Source organism: Papaver somniferum, chromosome 3 (genome assembly GCF_003573695.1).
Source record: "Papaver somniferum cultivar HN1 chromosome 3, ASM357369v1, whole genome shotgun sequence".
Classification (NCBI taxonomy): Eukaryota; Viridiplantae; Streptophyta; class Magnoliopsida; order Ranunculales; family Papaveraceae; genus Papaver; species Papaver somniferum.
The window spans coordinates 228,873,600-228,895,993 of NC_039360.1; the positions used below are offsets into that span (position 1 = coordinate 228,873,600).

Consider the following 22,394-nt stretch of genomic DNA (forward strand, 5'->3'; position numbering starts at 1 on the left):
GGTGTTGGAATATCTAGCCCTATACAAGATAACCGAGCGAGGTGACTGTGAAGACTGTAGCCGTGCATCTAGTGAAGATAAAGTCAAAGATATTTAGAAGACCAAGTCATTTTAATCTACCTAGTACATCTGTTTACTCTAGTGAGATTACCTAGTCAAGATACGTTAAGTTTGTTATTATCTTCTAGGTTTTAGGATTTACTAATAACCTTATCATTCCTATAAATAGGAATTACAATGTAAATGTAGAACATCTCAGTATCTACTGATGATCATTCTAATTTCACCCTAAAGGGATTCTCAGTGGACGTAGGCGTTACTGCCGAACCACTTTAATCGTTGTCTTCCTCTATTGATCTATAATTTCCACTCTCTTATCATAAACCTAATAATATCATCCTGCCTGAACTCGGCTCATACAACACTTCTACATTTCCAGTTAACAGATAACATAAATAAACTAATTACAGATAGCACTCAAAGATATACCACAAACATACCCTTCGCAAGGGCATAAGTTGGTTTAGGAATAAATTAGCTTAGACAAGTGATACTAGTTAATGTTAATACATACGAGAAATAACAAAACACATAGACAACTTAATGCTCAATGTCAGGAACCAGATTTGAACCGGTGACACGAAGATTTTCAGTCCACTACTCTAACAACTGAGCTATCCCAACCCTTGATATATCGTAGAAGGCCACTCAACTTTGAGAATGCGACCCTTAAAAAGGGAACCGTTGAGCGTGTCAACTGCCTTCACTGCATCTTCCTTGTTCTCAAAGGCCACCAGCAAACCTAGATGTCCCTTGCCCTCATAATACAATCCAGGCTCAAAGACACAAAAGACTGGCCCAATAGTACCGCATAGCCCCTCTATTTCCGACCTGTCCGTCTTTCCTGCGCAGTTTCTAACACGGATAGCGTTTTGGACATACTTGCCCATCGTCTTATAAGCAATCAAATTCGAGTCAGTCTTGGAACAATGCCTGCATGAATTTTTCTGGAGGCCCGGAGCAGAACACCACTCGACCGTGATAACACGACCCTTGAAAGTGGAACCATTAAGACTGTCAATTGCCTTTTGTGCATCATTCCTGTTCTCAAATGCTACCACAGCTCGGTCTTCCATCTCCTTAATTTCAGGACCAGCAACACGAACAACTGGGCCATAAGTAAGGCACGGCCATTTCAAGTCTTTGTCGAGGGTATCTGTGGGGGAGAAATTAACATTTAATCCCAAAATTGTTAGGCTTTGGACGCTCTAATCCTACCCTTCCAAGCCTAGTACCGGGAGATCCTAATTCAACAAATTTAGAACGGGTCAGTCCATTTCTGAACGATTTAATCCAAACGGATATTTTTCACAGACAAAAATACCCATCACGATATTATTCTTCGTAATCCGATTCCACTTTATCATTTTCATGTCTGAAACAACTCTCCCATGAAGAACAGATCTGAATCCAAACGTAAGTCTGAGAATCAAACAAACAAACAGTCAATTAAATTTGATGCAACTTGAAAACCTAAATCGTTATCAACAATACTTTTTTTTTTAAAGAAAAATCGAGGGGAAAACTTGATGAGATTCAAGTTTAACAGTGAAATTGAAGAGATCATCGTTGAAAGCGAAGAACATAGAACTACAAAAGTAAAATTGGGGCTTATGAACCGCCTTATGATTTAAATTCCTTTACTCAGATATGCGATTCCTAGTGAGGTAATGAAACATGATTTTTCATCTTAATCTAATTTTCGAGTTTTAATTCCTTGTATTGGTGTTGCTTATCATGAATCGTAGTTAAATACATTTGAATTTTATCTTACTTTCGATTTTCTAGTAATCAGTTTGAGAAATGAATGTTAGGATTTCTTAATAATTGAATATTTATATTTGTTCTAGTCGTAATATAAGAAGAACACAATTTTTGTGCGCGTATTAATTTTTGTTCCTTTATTGTCTGTTAATGTCCTAGTTACGTTGATCCAGGTTGGTTTGAAATTACTTTTATCTCCACTGGTTGCTAATGTTATAATAAGAACATCTTGGTGACTCTATTATTTTATCTTATTTGTTTAGTTCGTTTTTGAATTATGGATTTTTGATGTATTGGTCTGGAATTATTAATCTCGTTCCGATTGTTGATAAGTCGTGCCTTACTTAGCTAAACATGAGTGTTTTCGGTTGCACAGTTGGGATTGCACTGCTTGTATGTAATACATTCAAGGCTATTGAGAAGAACGATCCCACTCCACAAAGAAAGTGGCCTGTATAGTGGGCAAATTTGTGCTTCGTTATCTTTACTCATCAAAACATTGTCCTGCATTGGCTGTTAGTCGATAGAAAAAACTCAGTAAACGACACACTATGACTATCAATTTCTATGGTAAAGGCCCTCCATAGTCCCTTGCATAACTTCTCAAGCTCTTAGGTAGATAAATAGAAATTGCTAGTAATACTTAAATAGTTAAATGAAGAGCAGTAAAATCTTTTTTAAATAATTATGCAAATTTCCAGCTTCTCATACTGCCGTTTTTCACCGACTAGTTATATGTTTGTGCAGCATTTGGTACTTTTAGGCTTATGGATATTTTCTCTGACATAATTCTATCCCGGTAAATGGTTCTTAGGTATATTTTTTTTCCCAATATATATTATGATCAGTTAAACCACTAGATTTCCTCCACTTGTATAATGATTTGGAGGCATGAAACTCATGCTTATGTAACTTTCTCTCTGTTTGCAGGTGTCCCATGTACTACCACATTAACTTTGCATTTCTCATGTCGCTCCAACCTTCATCCGTTGACTTGACGTGAGTAAACCATAATTTCTTTTAAGTTTAATACTGATGCATCCGCACAATTCTTAGAAGTTTGACCAAATTGCTCCTTCCACCTGTTTTTATGGTTGGCTATTTTCTTTTATTAATTTTAGATTTGTGTTAACTCTTCTATATATTTTGATTAAGCTTTAGTGACATTCCTAAATTAATAGCTGTTGAAACTCTTTGTAACTGTTTCTAAAGCTTTTTAATAGTTAACCCTTGAAATTATTTATTATGAATTTCAGATGTTATATGATGATTTGGTTATCCTCATGTATCTTGAAAAAGGGTCTTTCCATTTCTAGATTTAAATATTTGGTTGATGTGTATCAGGGGGCAACGGTTTTGTAGGAGAGGCATATATATGCCCATTTTGTTGAGGCATCAAGCCCGACTCGATCAACTGGCAGATGGCATGTACAGTAAACTGGAAGTTAACTTGATTTTAGTATGCTTTAGCTTAACTATGATCTGTTACGTTATTGCACATCATATGGATGTCCACCTGTTAATTATTAGGTGCACACAGGTGTATACTTGCAGAACTATATTTTATATATACAAACCAAAAATTAGGAAAGGCATTAATGTGTACAAGTGCTGGATTTTCTATAAGTGTGTACATAGTTGTACACCATTGTGCTATCTCAATAGTATATGCACGTTTTGTGCTATAAATGTTGGATTTTTATAGGGGTGTACATTGTGGTACACCATTGTGCTCTTTCATAATTTTAGGGCCTTATATTTTTATAGGTGTGTACATGGTTTGTACACCACTGTAAATCTCAATAATATATATATATAACCTGTTTTGTCGGTATGGATGTCGGATTTGTTAGATTTTTTAATAGGTGTGTACATAGTTGTACACCATTGTGTTATCTCAATCATATATGTATGTTAATAGATGATGGAATTTTGTAAGTGTGTACACAGTTGTTCATCATTTTTCTCTCTCGTTATTTTATGGTTTTTTTTTTTGGGAATGGATATTAGATTTGTTAGGTTTTTGTAGGCGTGTCCATAATTATACACTATTATAAATCTCAATAATATGTATGACTTGTTTTGTGGGTATGAACGTACAGCTCACTACGTAAACGATGTACATCTCCGCCTTATATTTAGTGAAAATTAGCCTAATGCAACTCACACACGCAATACCAAACTTCAGAGCTAGTAATGCATCAGACCACGACAAAGTTCACGTGTGTCTTATTTCAAACTTTAGGACTAGACAATAGAGTTAGTTGTTTTGCTTGGCAGAATTAACAACTTCTATTAACTCGCTAAGCATCAAACAAGTTTTGAACTCTAAACTTCCTTTTTTTTCATGTGTTTGTTCTTCCATTCTTGGACATATAAATATATAAAAGAAAACATAGAGCATAAATGACGTTTTTCTGTTTTGTGCTAATTTTGTTTATTACTGTGTTTTATAGTTAGCAACTTGATCTTATCCTTTTTTTTTGTTAATGTTTTTATATTGATGGTCGTATCAAAATTTAATTGAATTGATCTGGTCACTACATTAGATATGTTAGATAGATACTACCACTAGTCATTAAATATAGTCGATTCCTTCCTCCTTTCAAACTAACCAAGATACTCCCATCTTTTTCCCTAAATCCTTGGAATGTAACATCTTTAGATCCTTGTAATGTAGCACTAGCAGTAGTATCATCTGACCAAATGCAATGAGCATATTGTACATAGTTACACGCATGTTAATTATTAGTGTGTATAAAATTGTACACCTGTTGATTGTTAATGTGTATAGAATTGTACACTTGTTGATCTCTAATGTGTATATGGTTGTACACATGCTGATTATTAATGGTACAAACCTATATTATACCCTGATGCACTTTAACATCAATCCTTCTTGATTTTATGGATTTTCTAAATAAATCAGTTCTAGCTGTTTTCTGGATTTTGTAGATGTGTACATAGTTGTACATCATTGTCGTGCCTCATTTTTTTAGGTATTAACATTTTACAATTGCAAGGATTCAGACACTGTTAACGTTTTGGCTGCTCGATTTGAAAACTAATAGTGGATGAATCAGTTCTAGTTATTTTGTGTATTTTGTAGATGTGTATGTAGTTGTACACCATTATCCTTTTTCACTCATAATGAGCATATGGATTCAGACACTTCTGCAGAGAAGCCAGTGCACACTAAGAATGAAAAGGCTTAATGAGTATTACTATCACAAAAGCTTGATGTCAGGGGGGAGTCAATGCAGGGATCTGATTCTATTGAACAAGAGCCGACAGCCATAGGTCATACATATTAGCAATCTAATTTACCGATAACGATACCCCGATGCCTACCAAAATAACGATGACAATAACACAGATACCTAAGTATTGTACATTCCAAAATCTAGATGACAAAAGAGGATAATAGTTCATGGTAGAATACAGCAAATTACTAGTGTATCAGATAAGCATTCACCAAGAAAGTAAATGTAAATTCCTACTGTATTAGTTAAGCATTCACTGAGAAAGTAAATGTTAAGCATCATGCTCTCGCTCGTAATCACACCAATCATTTTACAAAGACGCGACTTCAACTAGAGAAAACCTCAGTAGTATCCTCCTCTTAGAATACCCCATTGATAGGGAATCATTCAGAAGACTCTCCACATAGAAACATAATATGATAGGGGACCATAACTTAGATTATTAAAAGCGCATAAACTCTTTGGCAAGGTTCAACATCTACAAGAGCACACATGCAGAATAATGGGTATTGCTAGGGCCATGCCGTAAAAAAGGAATAATAATTGCACAAAATAACAGTAGTCTAGATTTGTCAGATAGTAATTATTGAATCCATGGCAAGTGTGTCTACTTCAAAAACATGAACAATCCAGACCAAGTAAGCATTTGTCTCTGTACATTGTCGTAAAAAATGAATTGTATCCATAAAACATGTGGAGACACAATAAAACGGAAAGTCGACTATGAAAGAACATGAATTACCAACACCTGACCTACTAGTAAGGTTCAGCTGCTTATTAGGCGTTCAACTCTACAAATTGCAAAATGTTACAATTGATCCATCAGACGTAAAGAAAACCAGTTTACGGTAAAAACAACTGGAAGAAAAATCAATAGATATATATATATATATACAGATCTGTAGAATATTTTAGCAATTTCTAACATTTAAACAGTCAATCAAGGTAGAATTCCTGAACTAAACAGAAGAAGATGCAAGTTCTTAGATACTGACGTAACGAGAGGTACTTATATTTTATAAAAAAAAAACATAACAAGTGACTTCTTTCTCAATTTAACAATAATCTAAACGTAATTTGAATCTAATTAACTAAATCATGTCTTTGGAGATTCTTGATGTCTATATTCTTTCTATATTCTTTTCCCAGAAGAAGTCTTTTTGGAGATTCTTGATGTCTTTGCAGGTTTTCTTAGGTACCTTGAAATAGCTCATCTGGTAGATGCAAGCTGAGGATGTCATAGATTTGATGATTACTTCTCTGCCAGCAGGATTTAGAGGTGTATGTTTCCAGCCAGTAAGTCTCAAGTTCAATTTTTCTACTTTAGGCTTGAAAGAATTAATTTTGCTTCTATGTGTAAAAAGTGGTGATCCTAGGTATTTATCATCCAACTGAAGCACTTGAACTCCCATATAATTGTTGATTTGAGAGATGAGGTCTGGATTAGCGTTTTTTCTAAAGAAGACTACAAGTTTGTGAAAGTTAATCAATTGCCCAAATGTGCTTCCAAAAATATGCAACCGCTGCATTATATTTTGAGTTTCAGTAGTGTTTGCTTTACAAAAAGATCATGCAATCATCAGAAAAGAGGAGATGGCCGATAGGTGGTGCTGCTTCACAGATCTTGATTCCATTGATAATACCCATTTCCTCAGCATGCAGGAGAGTCCTTGAGAGGGATTCCATGCAGAATAAGAAGAGATAAGGTGATAAAGGGTCACCTTGCCTGAGACTTCTAGAAGTTCTGAAGAATTTGTCAGGGGAACCATTAATGGGGACAACTGATATGGAGGTTGAGATGCACTGAAAAATCTTGTTGCACCACTGGTCATCAAAACCAGTTTTCTTCATAATGGTCATTAAGAAACCCCAGTCCACTCTGTCAAAAGATTTTTCCATATTTTTATTCCCATAGTACCAGAGTTGCCTTTTTTTCCCTCTTTTAGACCTCATGATGTGTATAATATCATGAGCAATAGCTATGTTGTCAGATATGTGCCTTCCAGGGATGAAAGCAGATTGGTAAGGGGATATGATTTTTTTTAGGAAGGGCTTCATTCTCTGAGCTAGAAGTTTAGATATGATTTTGTAGGTGGTGTTACAAAGGTTGATTGGTCTGAAATGACTAGGGGAAGTTGGGTTATCAATTTTGGGGATGAGAGGTATGAAGGTGGCATTCATCTCCTTTAGAAGGTGACTAGAGAGGAAGAAGTATTGAACCATTGAGACAATGTCATTACCAATGATATCCCAGTTAAGTTTGAAGAAATTTGGTGGGAATCCATCTGGCCCTGGAGCTTTGTCATTTAAGATAGCTTTAATTTCTTCAGGTTCAGGTTTTATGTTGAGGGTTGTGTTGTCTTCAAAAGTTATGGCTAGAGGTATAAGATTGATGATTTCAGAAGTGGGGTTTGTTGTTTCATCAGTTGCCATCTGAGAGAAGTGGTTGGTAAAACAGTCTTTAACCTCTTGATACTCAGTGATCCAGTTTCCCTCCTCATTTTGGATAGATTCTATTTTATTCCTTCTTGTTCTGCTTTTAGTGGCTCTGTGGAAGTAACTAGTGTTCTGATCTCCCAGCTTGATGAGTTGATCCCTGCTCTTAGTTTTCCAGAATTGCTCTTCTATGTCTTGCCAATTTTTGAGTTGTTTTCTAGCATCAGCTAGGGCATGTCCTATGTCTGCTCTGAAGTAGTGAGTATGCATCCAATTTAAGTGTTGCTTGCATTCTTTAATGTTGATTTTGATGTTTCCATAAACTTCCTTGTTCCAGAATCTGATTTGAAGTTTAATGTCTTTAAGTTTTCTGGCAATTGAGAAAGCACTTGAACCAGGAGTGACCTTTATCCAACATTCAGCAATGATTTTTCTGCAATCATCATGATCTAACCAGGGACCAAAGAATTTGAATGGAATCTTACCATTCTTCCAGTGAGGATTAGAATTTAAAAGGATGAGATGATGATCAGAGCCAATGGCTAGCATATTTGTAATACTGGTGTTTGGATAGATGTCAAGCCAGTTATCATTGGCTAGAACTCTATCCAGTCTTTGTTCAGTAAGAGTAAGACCTTTTCTTTTGTTTGACCAAGTGAAAGGACAACCATTACTAGTTCCAAATCAGGTTTTTAGGACACTTGATGTTCGCGGAATACGACAGTTTCCATAAGTCCTTAAATGTTTTACAGTACGAATCTGTCGAAAAGTTTTTATCTGATATATAACAGTAGGAATCTGTCATTTTATTTTGTTTCTATTTACCCCCGTTCCATTTTAAGTTCCACCCCATCAAATAAAAAATGAATAATAATTGAAACCAATTAAATTTTCAGATTTATTTTGGACCCTTGATAAAAGTGATCCTACGGCCAACTCAAAATACCTTACTCATATTTTATATTTAAATCTCAGGAATTTAGGGGTGCATATTTACTTTCTTGTGCCAAAAGAGCAGGCAAACTATAATCTCCAATATCCTAAGAAAAGGTCGGTGCTCTTAAAAACGAGAATGGACAAAACCACTGCAGCCAATGTACAAGATGTAGAAAGAACAAAAAATAGTCACTAATTGTTAGTAATTTCACCGAAGCTGCCGAATGCTTCCTCATCTCAGCAATATTTACAACAGCATGATCACGAGGCTTGGGACAATCTGGCAGTGCATGAACTGTAATTGAAACATGGAGAAGCCTTCACTGGTTCCAAATCCATACACAAAAATACTTGTTTAATTAGTTTGAATCTAATTACAAATGTACTTGGTTCACTTCCTAAAACCAAATGACCCTAAGTATACCAGAACCATCAAGAACAGTGAGTGATAAGCCAAAAATGTTCAGCATGATTCATGAAAGCCCAATAATTTAATAATTACGTCCAACAAATACCAAAATTCTTATGTCACATATGTTATGAAAACTAAACTTCAGAATTCTTTTGGAATATGTATCACACATCGAACAAAAGTAAACAGTCAAGTAAACAATAAAAATATGCATTTCTTTCTTATGCGCACAAACTTTAATCTCCTAGAAGAGAAAGGAAAACATTAATGTTCGATAAGCCAATACGGTTAAAGCATGATATTCAAAAAAGTGTAGTGTAAACTGTTATCAACTTCGGTCAAACCATACTGGCTATTAACAGAGTTTATATACTCTCAAATCTGGCATTGGCTCGTTAATTAACCAATGGTATTTAAACCTAATCAAGTCTAACTCATATGAAAAAATGCTATCTTTTTTCACATTTCATTAAAAGAAAATAACTCATGCCAGGTCTAATTAGCTCAAAGCCTCAAACTATCAAAAAATTGAAACCGAATTCATGCCAAGATACGGAAAAACGTTACATGAGAGCCAGAGCTAGTAAAATTAAAGTTAACACGTTTAGTCACATTTTTTGCACAACAAATCTTCTGAATTAAACCATCCCATCATTTTAGAAGAAAACCTATGGATTGTTTCTTCTTATCCGGTTTCAAATGTCTGGATGTTAGTTCTAAACATTTTCGAGACTTCCTTTTATGAAGTGACCAGTCCTCTATCAATCATGATATTACTGATATCTTCAGTATATCCCCGGTTCTGTTCAACATTTTCTTCTAACATTTTGACAAGTACCGAGTAGTACTCTTCAGTATCTTCTATAAGAGTATTTAAAATATTTGAGACATTAACTGAATCACCCATTGAATTCAATTCTTATAGGTTGGATCTCACCAAAAACAAATTGTTAGATCTTTTCGTGTTTGCCTGCTCCGATACCAATTGAAAAGACGAGGGTACCCAAATACACCACAATCTTTAAATTATCCACCTATAAGTTCTCTTACCGAAAGTGATTGTCTATGAAAAAAATCGAGACAATACGACAAATCGGTATTCACACTTTGTGTGATCGTCTATGGATACAAGATCGAGAAAATAGAACAATCAAAGTGTGATTACTTGATAATAGGTTCGGACTTAACCAAACTCTATAGGATGATCACTATCAAGTAATACAAGGTTAACGTTTGTGTATTTTACTTCTTATTATAATAAACAATTATAATTAGAATATGATGATGTGCATCAAGAATTAGTTTGCACATTGTTCCATATATGAAACGTGCAAAGATGATGATGTGCATCGGGAAAAACACGTTCTATCTCCCACATCAATGATTGCTCCTTATCCGTGATCAATACCTTAGGAGTATAACCTTCTTGGTACAATAACTTTACCTTTCCTAATGCCCACAAATAACTCTTCTTTGCCTCGTGTCTCAATAAACAAAAACCGACACTCAATGGTGCCTTTGTAGACGTTTCCCCCCACAAAATTCAGCATCAACATATTGTACTTATTTGTTTTATAGGTGCCATCCATGAAAAGGATTTTATGAAAGCATCTCGCCAACCTTACAAATTCCGTATGAGCAATGAAAATGTGTATCACCTCCTTTTTCCTATTTACGTCATAGGCTACCGAGTACTTTGCCTTTTCCGCCAAATACAATAGTTGTTGCATAAGTAATCTATATTTCCATTCCTCATTCCTAATTTTTTCTCTTTCATTGTAGATGGTAGACAATATAGATGTGTTATATTCATTTAATACCTTCACACTAGCTACAATATCAATAGATCTTGTTCGTTTTTTAGTCATCACTTTTACTAGTTTCTTTTCTTTGAGGTTGAGCCTTACTGGATAAGGATGATAAAGCAAACTCTCTGGGATATGATGGTTATGATAACCAGATTTGACTTCACTCATATACCACACTTCCTTTTCTTCGTTGAATTTAATTGAAGTTTAAAAGGGCACCCGCACTTGGAGTGGCTCCACACCTTATATATTAAGATCTAGGCTAAGGAGTTAGATATGTGGGACTATTTTATAGTTTCTCTAACATGCTCCCCCTCCACGTGTAGGGCGGAGATTAAGCCACTATAACGTGGACCTCTGTGTGGGTGGATGGGCATCCCTTTGGGTCTACTTCTCATTCCACTCTCATACCATGTTAGAAGTGTGTGGGCTTCCAACTCAAAACCAGTGGAGTGGTTCCACACTTTACATATTAAGATCTAGGCTAAGGAGTTAGCTATGTGGGACTATTTTATAGTTTCTCCAACAGATACGTTACGGAATCAGGAAGTTAAAGAGAAAAGATCCCAGCAACATGAAGAGAGGTGAATCGGAACCGAAAAAATTCTAACCTAAGTGCACTCTAGCTGGTGTGCGTTACTTACAATGAAGGCTGTTTTTTTATGATCCGCCTTTAATTCAGTGAATGAAAACATCTATCGTAGGATTCAGCATAGAGCATCCATTGGATCAACCGATCCAATACGTTACTCTAGGAAGGGGAGACAGATCTCAGCCAATAATTAGAATTTCCTATTTATTCTGACCGCTGGATGACACACTGAACCCTCCAGTTGTATAAGCATAGATGCACCCCACCCAAAGATCTTTTCATATATGGTATATATACATACAGATACTCCTTTTTGATGTATGTAACTAATGTATTTACAGATTATAGACGTCTCTCTCTGTATATATATATACACTCCGCCGGAAAAGATATTTTCACAGTGTATATATATACATACTCCTCTTTGGTGTATATAACTATATGTAATTCTATTATCTAAGCCTAAATAATCATCTACCAAAAAGTGGTCGCCTAGGCGCTAAGGAGTAAGGGGACGGTCTTGGCGTCTCGCCTCGCCTAGCCTAGCGCCTTATACAACATAGGTAGAAGATAAGGATGTAAGAGTCCTAAAAAAAAGTTAGCCTATTACAATAATAAATAAATAAGTAAATAAAATTGTTGCACACCGGAAAACATCAAAAGCCACTTTTTTCGGCACATTGTTTGCCACCTCAAATCAGCTGTGTTAAATTAGAAAAACGTTTAAGTTGGCTTCACTCAAAAATGATTCATATGCATGGACCATTTCATTTACAGTTTCAGTGGATATTTGTGTGAGACTTTTTTCATTTTCATCTTACTATAATGAAGAAAAGGGTGCCTTTTCAACCGTCACTAATTTTGGTGAAGCCTTTCCTGATATTATCTATATTCTCTATTCGGAGGCGTTTTAGTATAAGTAAGACTTAATGAATCAAGATTGATTTTGGATTTCTGCGATGTATTAAATTTTCTTTTTCATTATGGAAGTCATTTACTATCAAGATCATAATCATAGTTTCATTGATCTTGAACAGTAGTATTTGAATTGTTTTGTTGGAGGTTTTGAATGGTGTAGAATGTAGTGTTTTCATGTTGAGCTACTGTTTGATACTAATTCTGTTCTGCACGTCTTCCCTGTTAAATGTTTGCATAACCTTGACGAGCAGAAAATGTTTGCTTGCTATAGGAGTTTACTGTTTTGGTTAACTTTGCTTGATGATTTTTTTCTTTCTTATGCAGTAAACAAACAATCTACTGCCATCATCAATTGAACAGATTATCGTCACACATTTGTTTGATTTCATCAATTGAAGTTTTCATATCACCAGCACATCTTTGTTTGGTTTCAATTCAAAACTAAACACTATCAGACCCATAAGAAATCCCATCTTCGCTCTTTCGTCAGTGATTTGTTAGCTTGAAGAGGTGAAATCGTAGCATGATTGCGGCTTTGTTTTTCCCTAAATCGAAACTTTGTTGTTCTTCAATTTAGTGCCTAATCTGAAACTGAAATTGATTCCACAATTTCAGCGCAAAGATTACGCATTTTGGGAAGGACCGATTTCTTTCAGAAGATTCCAGCTTGGTTATTGGTAAGTACACAAGCAACTGAATCCATTAATAGTATTGCAACTGAATCCACTAATAGCACTCCTATTGCCTTAACATCAATACATTTTTTACCGTTTGAATCCTTTTTGCACTTTTAGGCCATTATTCAGCTTCGTATTAGTCGCATGCCATGTGAGTATATATGCTTCTTAGGAAATATAAGAAGGAAATTGGTGTTGCACAGGCGATGCCCACTAATGTGTTAGTATTTTTACACCTAATTTTTGCTGCTTTAGAAGAATGTGTGGTTAAGTATATAGATACTAACTCGCTCTAAGAATAGCAGAAATACGACTGATTCTTTTCCATTTAATGTTAGTGGGACAAGTGTCAGAGACACTTTGAATTGCTTTGCTTCTTTTCTTGAGAACCTTTACTAGGGGATACAGCAGAACCCACCATCAAATTACATATACTAGGTGAGTAGGGATACCGTCAAGGAAAGCGTATGCTGGAATAGTTCCGATGAGGATGGAATGTATGTTAACATTCTGTGAGGACTACAGTTTAATTGGTTTATTGAAGAAGGAAATATTCAAATGATAACATTCTAGCTGAATCACGCTTATATTTCCATAGCATTCTTTAATAGAAGGTAATTAAGTTCGTTATGAGTCATTTATTTTTAAGATGGAAATGCATGTTTACATATTGCTTGAATTAATCGTCAATCATGCCAAGCTACACGCACTAACAGGGGTAGCAACGTTAGTCGCCAATAGCTCACTGAATAGATTGAGCGACCAAAGGTAACAAACAAAAGTTCATCAGTTGATATTTGGCCTCTCATGTATAGATAGACGTTTAATAATTGAGCTAGAGATTTGGAAGGGGTATGAATGTTTGTTTTGCTTTGGTTCGTAAAGAAGTCATTTGTGTATATAAAAACTAATGTGTATTTCTTACTGTGCTTTATACGTATAAGTACATTAGTGTTGCAGGACCCTTTCGGAATGTCAAACCACTTTTAACAAGCGAGAAGAGCATAGAAGTCTTTATAGCAATGGAAGACAATGAAGTCTTCAAGCGGCAGGAGCATAGAAGTCTTTCTAGCAATCGAAGACAAAGAAGTCTTCATTTTTCGTCGTATCCCAAGAAGCATAGAGCAAGCTCTAAAGTTGATAGAAACATCAATGGAGCACAATAGAGATCCAGAACTCGGTGGAACTCTTATAATTCCACAGCAAGTTTGAATTCAAGAGATAATCAATGAATGATATATTTTACAGGTTTAGGAGTGGAACAGCAGGCGTATAATGTGTGTGAAAGAGAAGCAGATCATGAATTGCAAAAACACTTGTTTGGGCAGAAAATGATCTTCACCACAAACAATCTCAATTGATGTTTATGCTCCATCTTCTCCTCCTGAAGACTCAATGGGGGTACCTGCAAAAGAAAACTCTCCGACGCCCAAGTTAGCATAAAGTTTATCACAGGAGTTTTAGGGTTTGATCGCATACCTTTTTTGGGATTTTTGTTATCCTTTTATAAGTTAGAAAAGTCTTTAGATAAGGCTCTTCTGCGACATATCCGTTCATGTTAGTTATCCAACCTTTCCATAGGCTTAGGAGATAAGTTCGCACATGAGATATAGACCAAGATTGGAGACCATAATTGTAGCTACAGTCGGCAGTATGATGGCAGCTTGGGCTGGCATCTTGAACTGGTAGTCCGGCCCTTGCCCCATATAATTTACATAGGGTACACATATCGCCCCCTCTTAACCCTTAATAGATTAAGGGGTTAAGAAATTTGAAGGTTTTATTTAGTTTTCCCCATTAGCTATGTAGTTGAAAACCATGTCGCCCCCATTTGCAGCTGTTGCAGCTGACTTGGAGTATGGTGTGTACTCATCATCACGCTCACGCTGTCCTGCCTCCAAAGCTTTTCTTTAATGCAAGTACATGTACCACTAAATCTAGTGCAATGGAATAAATCAATCAAGGGACTCAAATTCAAGATGGTTATAGAGATGGGTTATATATGTTAGGAGTCAATGGACGCAGATTTGTGCGTACGTGCCAGTGCCTGTGTATAAGTTTTCGCATCTGTGCATCTCTCAGTATGAGACCTTCCATGGAAAATCCAATGCCCAAATATCGTAGAAACAGGGAATTCGCAAAAACAAAAAGTATGGGACAAGAAGATTTTGAAAGAGATGTGAGTAAGATGAATTGTTGCGCAATTGATAGTGGTTGTAGGCTGACATGGCAGGATGAAGACCCACGAGATTTTATGTCTTCGAAGTGATTCTTCAAAGGTGAATTCCCTGGATATCGCATACCTACAGTACGGTCGATGTGGACTCAAGTTTGAATCCTTTAGCCATAATCAGAAAAGACCTAAGTTCCAATACATACCTAATTTTCGCCCCCACTAGCAGTTAGCTAATGAAGTAAATGGGTAGGATATGGTCTGACTTCTCAATATAGTAATCTAGACGGAAACTGTTATGGTTGATTGATGCAGAAAGCGCAGGTGAAGGTTCTGCGGCTGTAGATATATAATCACCCTCATATATAGAAAAGATGTCACCAACCTCATGGTGTAGCCTATTCTCAATGAAATGTTAGGTCTATCGTTGAACCAAACAAGATTATTACTTGGATAACAGACGCCAAGAACGGTATATGCAGCTAATGAAATAGTGAAAATGAAAATGAAATGTTAGGTCTATCGCTGAACCAAACAAGATTATTACTAGATTCTCAATACTTCACCTTCGTCAAACATAGATGAGATCATTCTTATTGTCATAGACAATACCACTCTCATAGAAAATACCGCCCAGGAATACCACTTCTTCATTGTCATGAATCCAGCCTCCTAAAAACTCCGGCGTCCAAGGACAGGGCAGCGGTGCTGTTCTTTCCCCTTGGGTCTGAGTCTTTTGGGAGTGTGCTGATTGACTCCCTCCGGCGACTAAGGACGGGTATGGTATCGATCTTTCCCCTTAGGTCCGAGGGTACTTGGTCAGTGGGATTCATGGTGGTATATCTCCAATCTTATCCACGGGAGTGATTGAGCTGTTGTGAGTTGTAGGGATGACTACATCTTACCCACAAGTGGGTGATAAGAATTTTGAGGTTTCTATGTTCTGGAAAGAGATTAAACCCAAAGTAACAATCATAGAGAGATCAAATGGGTATATAAACTCTTGTGTTATTCCGTTCGAGGCAGCGATATGGCTTCTCAAGATTATCAGGGAAGCAAAATCTAGAGGTAATAACACTGACAAGCCGTATCAATGGAGATTGCCTTTAGGCCATGGATCTGCTTTATTATTGATTGAGAGAAGCAACAGTAGGGGAAAATACATTGTTGTTGATTGGTTTACCGGTACTAGTGGTGAAAAGGTACATCACCTGGTGATTCCGGAAGGTTATAGACAAGAAGGATGGAGTAATTTTATAGGTCTGCTGCAAATGGGTAATAACAAACATGAGGATTTCCACCGGCGAGGAGCGGCTAACAACAAAATAGAATCATTGGAACTCAACAATGGATGGCCAGAGTTGCGGAATCAGAATCTTCATGGAGGAAATATCAAAATCAAAGGAGTAGGTGGGAATACTTCATATTTAACAATAGCAACAAGAGAAGGTCCAAAAATCTCGTATGAAGGGAGAGAGAGAACTTTTGATCATTGGGATGAAGTTATCATTTGTACGGTGGATCCAAAACCAATAGATTGGAGGATAGTGGAAGATCGAATTAAGGCAACATTCCATATTCAAGAACATGTTAAGATAAGTACTTTTTCTGAGAATAAGGGGGTATTGTTCATTAAATCAGTTAAAATTTATGATATGCTGATCAATCAAAAAATCATTGCTTTCTTAAGTGGTGAAATCAAGTTCTCTCGTTGGTGGCCATCAGTTAATGCTATCAACCCCTCCATTAATGATAAAAAAGGTATGGATATCTCTGCTTGGAGTACCCTTTCACTTATGGTCCAAAGATACAGTGGAAGCAATTCTCAATAAATTTGTTTCAATCATTGAGATTGACTTTAATGAGCTTGGAGGAATTAAAGTTCTTATTAATTGAAAAAACAGTATCAATGATTTGCCACACTCTGTGCCATTGATAGAGGAAGGTTTGGTGTTTACGGTGGGAATTGTAGTACAAGATTTGAAGCCGGTAAACCACTCCGGCAATGAAGAAGACAAGGGAAAAGAAGTAGTTTAGAATAAAGGTGTTTTGAGGAAAAAAGGAGTACATAGTACATCCCACGTGGGAGAGGAAGAGTGTGACAGAGGAAAGAAGGTTTGTGGCATGAATAAGAGACATCTTCAGACTAGTCAAATAGACCCGAAAGGACACGTTGATGTGATTACTCAAGGAAATATAGATAAGATCCAGGAGGACCAACTAAATAAAAGAATTCGACCGAATGCGTACTATGATAGGAAAAAGGCAAGGAAAAGAGAAATAAAGTGAAAAAGAGAAACAAGATCAGGGAAAGCAACACTACATCCGCACAAATTAAGGAAGCTGGGGCAGTCGCAAATACTTCTAAAGGGTTGAAGCAGCATTGGGTTATTACAGTTGACCGTAGAGTAAATTCGATAGGAAAAAATCCAAGATCAGTTAACTCATAAGAAAGACGAGGGACCTTTGGTAGAAGAAGACCAAATCCATCTTGGCATGGTGCAACACATTTCTAAACTGGGACCTAGTTATACATATTGTGGGCAAGCTCTTTGGTGGATCAGTTTAGGCATAGGGAATATTTGGGTCCAACTTCTGAAATGGAGAGAATCAACATGATGTCATCTTAGTGTCCTAGGTCTTATGCTTCCATCTCTTCTCTACCTCCGGAGACATCCAATCAACCATTGGGTGATGGAGAATTCAGGGATTGTTCTGATAAGGGGTTTCCATCAATTTTTATGTACAATTTACAAGACTCCATTGAGGCATTATCTAACCAGCAATTGCCGATAGAACATTATACAGATGATGACGAGGGTTTGGGTAGTGTAGTAGATGAAGAAGAATTCACTAATGCTATTGAGAAGGATGAAGAGTTTGAGAGAGATAAAAATGAAGATGTAGGAAGGGAGAAAACAACAATAGATATCCCCCAGATCAATCAAATTTCCATTGTCACCAATCCATTTGAAGTGTTTGAAGCAATTTCCTATCAACTCTAAGAGTCCTAATGCAACAGATATCGACGATCAACCCTTGGAAGAACAATACTGGACGTCGGGAGAAGCTGAGGAAGGCCGAGACAACTTGGAAACAGAAATAATGATAGATACAATTGGCAAAGAAAAAGAAAACTTAGCTCATCATATGATGCAGAAGGAGAAGACAGACCAATTAAAGGTTGAGAAAGAAAATTTGCGACAGGCAGTAACAAATGTGGGGATGCTTTTGGGCTTACCACTTAAGAGGATGGAGTGCATGGTAGAGGAGAGTATCATGGGGTCGCTAGTGTTGTCCATGGAGAGGGGGAAAGCTAGAATTCTCAAAGATAAAAAGGTAGATCAGAGTGGAATAACATATGACAGTCTGATTGGAGTTCAACATATGCTGGAAGGGCCTTATGAAGAGATAGAAGACCTAGAAGAGTGTGGCGAAGGGGAGAAGACCGCAGTGAGTGAAGATGAGAGTGAAGACATGGAGGATGAAGCCGAGAGCTCGAGTATAATTAGAGAAGGTCTGGCTCGTTTCAACCGAGAAAAAAATAGGATTCAGAGCTTTCTTAGGGGCACAATTCCTGAAGGGTCGAAGGAGGAAAGAAGAAGAAAGGCAAAGGCTAAATGTCTCAAATGTTAGAGAAAACAATTGCATGGAATATACGGGGTCTAGGAGAAAGAGAGAAAAGGATAGCCATCAACTCCGTTCTTATGAAATGGAATCCTGATGTGGTTATACTTTAAGAAACTAAACTCCAAGATTTATCTATTCAACTTAGAAGAGAGGTTTGGTGTCACCCTAATGTGGATTACTGCTACATTCCTTCCAAAGGAACTAAATGAGGGACAAGTATATTATGGCGGAAGAATAAAATTGAACTCGTTGACAAACTGGAAGGCATTTATTCATTATCTTGTATGTTCAGGTCGACAACGTCCCAACTAGAGTTCTTCATATCAAATATATACGCCCCAAACAATAGGAAGGAAAGGAGAACTTTATGGAGGGAGTTAGGAGAGGTTATGGGGCTATGGAATATTCCTGGATTTCTAGGAGGCGACTGGAACGTTACAAAATCGATTGCAGATAGAAATAGAGCTAGAGGAATCAATCGGAGTATGAGGGATTACATAAGATTCATTTCCAATTTTGATTTGGTGGACTTGCCCCTTAGTGGTGCTAAGTACACTTGGTCTAATTTTCAAGATAATCCATATTGTAGCAGAATTGATTGATTCCTTATCAATCCATTATGGGAAGCCATATTCCCATATACTATACAGAGTGTTAAGCCTAGACTTGTGTCAGATCATACGCCTTTACTGCTGTCAACAACTATGATGAACGTAGGTGCAAGGCCTTTCAACTGGAGATTATATGGTTGGAAAGTGGTGACCTTAAAGAAAAGATGCAAATTTGGTGGAGAGATCTTAATTTTAGTGGGAATCCTGGCTATGTGTTCTGCAAGAAATTGATGGCAGTGAAAGAATATATTAAAGTATAGAATAAAGAGTGCTTTGGCAAGGTAAACAAGAAGATGGATGCGCTGCTCTCCCAGATACAAGAGGTAGACTTTGTTGACGAGGAAGGAACAACCACTCTTGAAGAGCGCATTAATAGGGTTAATCTCAAAAAAGAATACATCAAATGGGCAATCATGGAGCACAAAAGGATTAAAAACAAGACTAAAGGGCAGTGGATCGAAGATGGTGATAGGAACACTGGGTTCTTTCACAGAATTATAAATGGTAGGAGAAGAGCTAATAATATTTCTTGTTTGAGGATCGATGGATATTTAACAGAAGATCGGAATATTATTGGGGATAAACTACAGGAGTTCTATACAGATTTGTATATAGATCAAGAGGTTAGCAGGACATTTATGGAGGATATACAGTTTGAAAAAATAAATGATGTACAGAGGAAATAAATGGAACTACAAATAACAGAAGATGAAGTTGTTCTGTCTATTAAGCAGATGGAAACTAATAGAGCGTCGGGGCCTGACGGTTTCCCTATCGAGTTCTACACACACTTCTGGGATATTGTTAGAGAAGACTTCATGAGCATGGTTCGGTTCTTCGATGTTAATGGCTACCTGGGTTGGAGAACTAATAATACTTTTATTACTCTTATCCCCAAAAGAGATAATGTAGAGTTGGTGAGGGACTATAGGCCGATCAGTCTGATTAACACTTGCTACAAGATTATCTCCCATGTTCTCTCTTCTAGGCTTAAAAAGGTACTTCCTCACCTTATATCGAATACACAAATAGCATTTGTGCAAAACAAGCAAATCATAAATAACATTTTATTGGCGAATGAATGTATTGATTCTAAGTTGAAGGATGGATCAGATAGATGGTTGTTCAAATTGGACGTTGAGAAGGCATATGATAAAGTTAGCTGGGGATTCTTGGACACAATCATGATCAAAATGTGTATGGGTCAGAAATGGAGACGGTGGATAAAGACATTGATATCAACATCCCACTTCTCAATTCTCCTCAATGGGACGCCTGGAAATCAGTTCAAGAGCTCGAGGGGATCGCGACATGGAGACCCTCTATCCCCCTTTCTATTCACCATGGTTATGGAGGGACTTTTCAAGATGGTTCAAAAACTGGAGGTTAATGGGTTATATAGATGTTTCACAGTTAAGGCGAATGGAACACAATTGTCACATCTTTTATTTGCAGATGATACAATCTTCTTCTCTAGTGACGATGTGGAACAGATTCTGAATATTCGAGCTCTCCTAATTTGCTTCCAAATAAGTTCAGGACTTAGTATCAATCCTATAAAGAGCTCAGCAATTAAGTTCGGGGATACAAATTCTAATGATGTTGTTGAGAATAGTCTTGGTTGCAGTTTTGAGGAGCTACCTCTTAGATACCTAGGGATGCCGGCAGGAGCCCAATATAGAAACAAGAATATTTGGGATTCAGTCATGGAGAAGACGGAGAAGTTACTACAAGGGTGGCAGGGGAGTTTTTTATCCTATGGTGGAAAATTAGTATTGATCAAAAGTATTTTGAGCGCACTTGATATTTTTCTCATGTCAATTTATTCAATGCGGCCATCAGTCGAGAAGAAATTAAACAAGATTATGCGTAACTTCCTTTGGGGAAGTGACACAACCAGAAATAAATATGCACTAGTCTCATAGGATACGGTGTGTTTGGCCAAAGAATATGGAGGACTAGGCATTCGACAACTGCGGGTAATGAATGATGCTTTACTATGCAAATGGTTCTGGAGATTCACAGCTGAAATTGATTCTCTGTGGAGAGTCATAATTACTGAAAAGTATGGGCTCACGAAAAATAAATGGGATACAAAGAATATTAGATCCTCATACGGCAATTCAGTATGGAAGGGTGTTAACAAGAGGATGCAAAAGTTCAAGGAGGGCATTATATGTCGCATTGGCAAGGGAGATAGGACACATTTTTGGACAGATCACTGGATTGGCGACAACACACTTGAAAAAAAGTTCCCTAACCTGTTCAGAGTGTCAAGGAAAAAAGTTCACAACATCGACAAGTTCTACTCAACTATTGATGGCATAATTAATTGGAACTTAGATTTCAGAAGAAGACTCACTGATAGGGAAATTGAGGAAGCAGTAAGGCTAACAGCACTCTTGGAATCAGTCAATATCAATGACAGTGAGGATACAAGGGTCTGGAAACATTCGAAAGATGGGTTCTTCACGGTACAATCCTGCTACAAAGCTTTGTCTACTAAACCAAATGTTGTATTTCCTCATAAGGCAGTATGGAATAGTAAGGTACCATCTAAAGTGAATTTTTTCACTTGGTTGGTACACCACAATTCTACACTTACACGGGATGTACTAAAAAAAAGAGGTCGTTGCTTGGTAAACAGGTGCAACATGTGCAAGATGGAGGAAGAATCAATTAATCATCTATTCTTACATTGTTCCGAAGCAACAAAGGTGTGAAGTCATTTTTATAAAGCTTTTGGAGTTGATTGGATTCAAGGAAACGATGTTAGGATGTTGTTTGTTGAAACAAATACTAGGATGTTCTCAAGCAAAGGAAACTTTATTTGGAACGTGCTTCCATTTGCCATCTGCTGGAGAATATGGAAAGAGAGGAACGAAAGAACCTTCAATGGAAATAAAACACCCATTCACAACCTCATATTGGATATCAAAGCTGACATCTTATATTGATCTCAACCTTGGAAAGTGCTGGATGGAGTGCGTTTTGAAGACCTAGTATTCAGGTGGGAGCAATTGGTGAGAGATTGAAAATTTTCATTATTTGTACTGGAATGCGCTGTGACTTGCTTACAGGTCACAATGGATGTTTTTTTTTTATTTCTTGAGT

At 36.9% G+C, this 22,394-nt stretch overlaps 1 protein-coding gene across 1 annotated transcript; it reads right to left on the reverse strand.

The window, feature by feature from the left end:
* Window positions 1–674: 674 nt before the first annotated feature.
* LOC113360799 (polyadenylate-binding protein 3-like) lies at window positions 675–1,388 on the reverse strand. Its single transcript, XM_026604259.1, has 2 exons — window positions 1,385–1,388; window positions 675–1,216 (listed from the first exon to the last, which is right to left on the reverse strand). Exons 1-2 carry the CDS (start codon window positions 1,386–1,388, stop codon window positions 675–677), a joined length of 546 nt encoding a protein of 181 aa, XP_026460044.1.
* Window positions 1,389–22,394: the final 21,006 nt, after the last annotated feature.